The sequence below is a fragment of the Morone saxatilis genome, unplaced genomic scaffold, assembly GCF_004916995.1.
Source record: "Morone saxatilis isolate NCDOM2014 unplaced genomic scaffold, NCSU_SB_2.0 Contig12, whole genome shotgun sequence".
NCBI lineage: Eukaryota > Metazoa > Chordata > Actinopteri > Moronidae > Morone > Morone saxatilis.
Genome location: NW_023339674.1, coordinates 313,036 through 320,021, shown reverse-complemented (window position 1 = coordinate 320,021; position 6,986 = coordinate 313,036). Strand labels below are relative to the sequence as shown.

Below are 6,986 nucleotides of genomic sequence, written 5' to 3'. Positions count from 1 at the left end.
AAATATGTTTGTGAACAGATCTGAGCACAGAAAAAGTCGAGTGCATGGTATTGTTTTTTTATTATTACATATCTTCATTATATATATTGTCAGTGGCCCTTCTGGCTGTTCTAAAGTTCAATCTAATCTAACACCATCAGCACTGACCTGCCTGAGGAAAATCACTTCTTTTCAATCACTTTTTTTAAATTTTCATTTTATTTTTAAGGTTTCTATGCTCTTATTATTGTATTTTGGTATTCATTATTCTTATTTTTAATTACATTTTGTGTATCACAGTGATTATTTTGCTTTGTCTGCTATATATCTAAAGTTATTATTGTTATAATTATTATTTGATTAAATTGTATTTTCCACCACTGGTCTCTGTATCTATGTACGTTCAATCATATCTCCTCTGTAGCTCAGTTTAATTGTGGCATCCCTCAGGGATCTGTTCTCAGTCCACTGTTTGTTTCATTTAAATATATTAAAATTTTCACTGTTTCGTTAATTAAACTTTAATCGTGAATTAATCTTTGTGTAATCTGATTATCGAAGATCTATTTTTGTATTTATTTTAAACATATAAAAGAAAAAAGATAAAGAGACGCAATAACATGAACGATAAACCTTTTACACAAACTGTAAAAACATCCTACAATAAATAAATCCTTATAAACAACATAAATTAAATCTTACTGTTTTTCATTATTCATTTTTTAGTAGGTCAAAGGTCACATTGAGTTCATCCTGCTGAATAATGAATGAGCACAGCTGAGATGATTTATTCATTATAAAGTCAGACCTCTCCTCTCCCCGACAACCAGCATGAAGAGTAAACTGACTTTCACATTTTATTTAACAGTGCAGAAACTTCAACTGTCCCAGATTAACAAACTGTAATTTAACAACATAAATACATAAACATCTCATGAATATTTTCAACAGCTTGTTAAACACAAACTAATGAATTTAACTTAATTATGCATAACTTTAAGCCTTAATAACATTTAAACGGGTGAGTTGTATAAATGTACAGTTGTCACGAACGGGGAAATTAGCTCTAGAGACCAAAAGGCTGTAAACATTTTTATGTCTGTTGGACATTTTAATATGTAAATAGAAATGGAGTGAAACTGAGAATAAACTGGATTTTATGGCTGTGATGAAGCAGCTGAACCCTGTGGAGGATTTTCACTCTGCTTTCTTCCTTAAGCACCTCCAGCTCATCAGCTAAGCAGTGAAATATGGAGACAAACTGGTCGAACCAGAAACAGCAGAATGGAAGAATGTCAGCGTCCTTTCAAACACAGAGACAGACGGAGATTAGAGCCACAGCGAGAGCTTTCCCACTGAGAATACAGGTCTGGATTTTAGATTTTTAATGACTTTGTTTTAAACGGAGGAATCAGACACAAACATGGAGCCTAAAGCAGCTGTGAGTATCTGACAGAGATGTCCCGATTGATCTGTGGGAACCACTGAAACCAGATTAAACAAGCCTGAACATGAGCTGAGAGCTATAGAGACAAACATGAGACCTGAGAGTATCTGACCAATATTTTTAATTCAGTAAAAAAACGTTTTCTGGCTCCAGCTTCTCCAGTTTGAGGATTTTCTGCTTGTAACTGTTTCATGTGATTTAAATGTAAAATTATTTTAAGGTTTCAGACGTTTTTTATCTGATAGACTGAAACATTTGATCAATAAGATGAATCTACAGCCATGCCAGCAGCTCGGTGAGTTTGTACTTGTGCTTTGAGCTAAATGCTATCAGCATGCAAACATATTGACCCTAATTTGAGCCCAAATCATTTAACTTACATACACTGCTTGTGTAAGAGACAAGACCTAATCAAAGACAATTCAAGAATTCAGAATATAACTTATATTTGACTGTTGCTGTATATTTGATAGAACTGCCAACTAAAAATTGACATCATCACACTTTTCTTTAGTCTGACCGTCACAGAAAAAACAAAACCATCGTTAAACTGCGTTCAGAATCTGCTCCTTGTCACCGGAACCAAAGTATCAGAGTATTGTTGCAACATGGACCTTTTCTCTTGTTACACAGGAAGTCTCTTACCGCTGCACTGCTGCATATGCTAACTGTACTAGCTGCTATTAGCTAGTTAGCGGTCCTATTAGCTGGAAGGACAGAGGGAGTTTAAACACTGCTAGTGTAGTAACAGAGGGACCCAGTGGGGAATACTGCCGGGGAGCGGGGCCAAAATGAGCCACAAAACCGTAGTGGGGCCTGAATGTTTCGCTGATGACACTTAATAACTTAAACAGAGTAAATAGTGTTGTCCAAATGACTCTGGTTTCAATCTTCATCATTCATCAAACTTAACATTACGGTCAGAGGTCACCACTCTAGATGATAATCAACAGCTCCTCTTTATGATTGGGAATGAAAAGTTACAGAAAAAAAAGAAAATGTTATTTCTAGACAAAACATCATGTAAAATCCTTACTAATCCTACTTAATTCCACATTGATCTGGTAAAACAGGTTCGCTCTGACGTCTCCGACTATGAAATAATTCACAGCGTCTGAAAGGCCTCTGTAAAATCAGATAACATCAACAAAGAGCTTAAAAACAGGACTTTACAAGACTAGAAAAGATAGAAAATGAGTCTTGTTGAGGAACCTTCACAGGAAAATGACCAGAAAGAGCCTGAAATACGTCTCCAAAGTGATGACAAGATCAATCAATCAGACCCAGACTGTAAGAAAGACCTTCTCAAGACAGGTCAGAGGAACAAAAGGGCCATAAGCCCACTGAGTCTTTTCAAAGAGGACTTCAACCATTTTAAGGAAGACGTGTTGAAAGTTTTCAAGGACAAAGACACGAAGACAGAGCATGAAGACTGCCCACCAAGTCAAGCAGAAAATAAACCTGTGAACAGTACACTCAGTCTTCTGAAGGAGGACTTCAGCCAGTTTAAAGAAGACATGACCAAGATATTCAGCATTAGCTTGTCCAAGGACAAAGAGACAAAGTCAGAGCATGAAGACTGCCCATCGAGTCAAGCAGAAAATAAACCTGTCAACAGTGAACTCGGTCTTCTGAAAGAAGATGTGACCAAGGTCTTCAGCATGAGTTTTTCCAAGGACAAAGAGACAAAGTCCACAGAGAAGACTATCGACCGTCTGAGCTTACTCAAAGACTTCAGTAATTTTAAAGACGACATCTCTAACGTCTTAAGAACTGGTCTTTCGAAGGAGAGAAACACTGCGAAGGAAGACTCATTAAACACCTTTAAGATAAAAAGCTTGAAAGCTGAAAGGACCGATGAACCCTTGAAGAGTCTGTTCAGAAGAGACCAAAAGACTTCTCAAAAAACAGAGGACAGTGCAGAGACGAGAGAGGAACAATTGGATGATGGTTTTAGGGGAAATCTCTCTGAACAGAAGGAAGAGACAGTCGATGCAGAGAAAAACAACAACATGAAAGACGGGATGGACAAACTGGAAGTATCTGCAGAGAAAACTGAACCGACAAGTCTCCCTAAAACAGGTAGGCTCAATTTCACTGTTTCAAAACTAAACATTTATGGAGAAAGCCAGAACTTTCTATGGTATCTAAACTGTCTGAGTCAATATTTTTGAATCTGGATTATTTCATACATCCTCAGAAATGTTTTTCACTACTTAGAATAACACAGCCTTCATGCCTTTTTTTCTAAGCTTTTGGCAGTTGTCTCTGCTGTATAACAGTTCTTTCAGTAAGTTGTGATGTCGCGATCGCAACATGCAATCAGCTAATTTGTCTAATCATTGTAGTTTCCAGTGAGTTTCATCAATCATAGCAGTCCCTCGCACAACGTTGAGCCATACGTCACCAAACTGCAAGTGATTTTTTCACTGGAACAAGTTGCCATTGATTTTTAATGAATTATACAATAAAAAATCTATTTTTGCGATTTTCATTTAAACATCCTAAAAGCATTGGGATTTTAGGCTGCAACAATCCCCCCAAAAGTTACATCCCGTACGTTATGTGAGTTACGTTTCATTCAAGTAACGCAATTTCTGATCTTTCCCTAATCATAACCAAGTAGCTTTTGTGTCTAACCTATCCAAACTGCATCTGTTTGCAACTGTTACTGTACAAAATTAACCATGTAAACTTTATTTTGAAAGTCTAACTATACTTTATTCTTGCTTACTGCGCATCTATGATGCTAGAGAGACACCTACAGCGTCATATTTTGAAGCAGCGGGCAACTGACCAAGCCGCAATATTTGACAAGTTGGGAGTGAGAACCTGCCAGTAGTTGCCATGCACAGAGTAACAATAATAGTCCAATGTCCAATATCGATATTTTTGTCTGGGTTGTGTTTAAATAAAAAAACTTTGCCTTATGATTTTACAGCATTACATGTATTATACTGTATATAAACTTTAGCCGAGCACAGATGTGAGAGTGAAGAGTGGAGTGAAGACTCCACTTTGGTGTCAACCGAAGACGAGAGGATAAATGAGATAGAAGAAGAAGAGAAGCCATTAGAGACTCTTCCCTGGGAGTCTCTGTCCTCTGGGATCCATCTCTTTAATCTGAGAGACCCAAACAAAGAAGACTTGGGGTGAGTTGAACCGCAGCCAGACTGTCAGGTTCAAACTGTTTAATATAACTACATGTTTACAGTAAAATCATGTTAATCTTTTTGATGTTGTGGTTATTTCTGCTCTTGCAGGGATCAACCAGGAGACAACTTGTGGTTGGTGAAAAACTGTAAGTTCACATAGATTTTTATATGTTTCTGCTTCACTTGTAAATATTTCTCCTACATAGATAAACATTACAGTATCATCTGCATAGAGGTTTAACATTCACTGAATACTGTCATAGTCAGAAGGTTTGGGGCTGAATTCAATCACAGTTTAACAACAGCACAGCAGCCAACCCCTGAGAGTAGCTGTACTACTCCTCCCGAGCAGAACCTAAATTTAGTCCCATGAACTCATCTCCAATGAGAGAGAAGTTTTTACAGTACATTATGTTCCTGCTGTAGAGAAGATATATATCTTATATAATATAAAAATTAACTACTGAATTGACTAATCTTGTTTCTTGTTTTGTCCCTCAGTTGCATGCTATTTGACCTTTGACCCCAACACTGCCAACTCAGAGCTCCGTCTGACTAACAGCAACAGGAAGGCGACTCGAGTGTGGTCAGAAAATCGTCCGTCAGACCACCCAGAGCGGTTCAAGCGTTGCCCTCAGGTCCTGTGCAGGGAGGGGCTGCTGGACTCTGTGTACTGGGAGGTGGTGTGGAGCGGCGGCGCCGACATCGGCGTCACGTACAACAGCATCTCTAGAGATGGAGACACGGCGAGCTGTCTGTTGGGACACAATGAGCGGTCCTGGAGTCTGGAGTGTTCAGAGGCAAGCTACACCCCGTGCCACAATAACAAGAGGTTCAGGTCCTCCTCACCCCGACCCTTCACCCACAGAGTCGGGGTTTACCTGAACTGGTCAGCAGGCTCTCTGTCCTTCTACTGCGTCTCTCAGGATGCCATGGTCCACCTTCACACCTTCACCTCCACCTCCACCTTTACTGAGCCTCTGTACCCGGGTTTTTGGGTCTGGGCCTATGAGGGCTCAGTGTCGCTGTGTCAGGTGGAGTTAGACTGGGAACGGCTGCTGCAGTGATGTTTTACAGAGAGCTGCAAGGATGCTGTTTTTGTAGTCCAACCAAGTTATTTATTGCAGAATATAAGCTCTGTGGCGATCAACCGTTTAGGATCCTTATAAGTTTTGAAGATATAGAGCCTACAGAGGGAGCTGAGTGAACTCAGGCAGACCACAAAGTCTCAGCTCAGCTTACAATTCCAGTTACAACAGCTGATTGCAGCTGATCATAAACACACATCAGCTGATTCCCTTTAAGCATCCAATGGGCAAATGTCATTCAGGCAGCCTTATTTAAGCTGCTTTAGCCTGCCTGCCTTTGCTGCTTCCTCTGCAGCCCGCTTTGCAACCCACTTCCACCCCTCCTTTCTGCTGAAGGGGTTAGCGTAGCTGCTGCTAGCAAGGATTTTTTGCAAAAATAGTTGAATTTTTTGTAATATTAATTAAAATAAAATGTACACTTATCTTTAGTAGTTTGTGACGTATGGTGCAAAGTTTTATACTTGGACTACTATGATTGGTAAAACTCACAGGAAACAATGATTGGTCAAATTTTGTGGAAAAGTAACTGTGATTGGACAAAACTGCAGCAACTGGATCTGAAGACTTCAGATATTCAAGGATTCATTACAAACACTTTAAATTTAGATATAGTTAGTTCCCTTTTTGCGACTTTTAAAAACAAAATAAAAATTCATTGATGAGTCATAAAAATAAAACATTCATAAAACAATCATTTGTATGATGATGGATTGTTGTGTGTGTTATTGTGTGTGTGTGTGTGTGTGTGTGTGTGTGTGTTATTGTATTATTGTGTGTGTGTGTGTGTGTGTGTTGTTCTGTGTGTGTGTGTGTGTGTGTGTGTGTGTTAATGTGTGTTTCTGACCTGTAGCTGGTTCTCCTGACTCCCTCGGGCCTCCTGCAGCTCCTTCTGCAGCTGCTCCAGACGAGCAACTCGCATCTGCAACACACAGTTCAGACACATCCAGATGTGCTGCTTCTACCAACCAGATGTCAACAACAACACAATGTACATAATATTTATAATGAATTAAGAGAGTTCATCTGTTGTTAATACTGTTGTTATTTGAATTTAAATATATTGGAGTTGACATTTTTCCTTCTCTCAATGGCATTATTACAACAAACTATTTACTGTAAAAATCAATCTGTAAGTTTACAGGTTTTCCCCGTTTACTTTACATATTTTATCATTATTTTTTTAAATACATGGAAATTTTAATAAACTTACAAAAATATCCTTTAATACTGTTAAAAATTGTGACGACATTAAAAAAAAGTATTTGTCGTGTAATTTTACATCGATTTGTTTATTAATTGACAGATATTTTGTATAAT

The 6,986-nt window shown here is 38.4% G+C and overlaps 1 protein-coding gene across 1 annotated transcript in view; it reads right to left on the bottom strand.

Annotated features, from left to right (window-relative positions):
- Window positions 1-6,986, bottom strand: part of apc2 (APC regulator of WNT signaling pathway 2) — a 23,160-nt gene that overhangs the window by 11,904 nt on the left and 4,270 nt on the right. Inside the window, exon 6 of the mRNA XM_035653471.1 lies at window positions 6,514-6,588. Within this exon, the coding sequence (XP_035509364.1) occupies window positions 6,514-6,588 (75 nt within the window). The remainder of the gene's footprint in view (window positions 1-6,513; window positions 6,589-6,986) is intronic.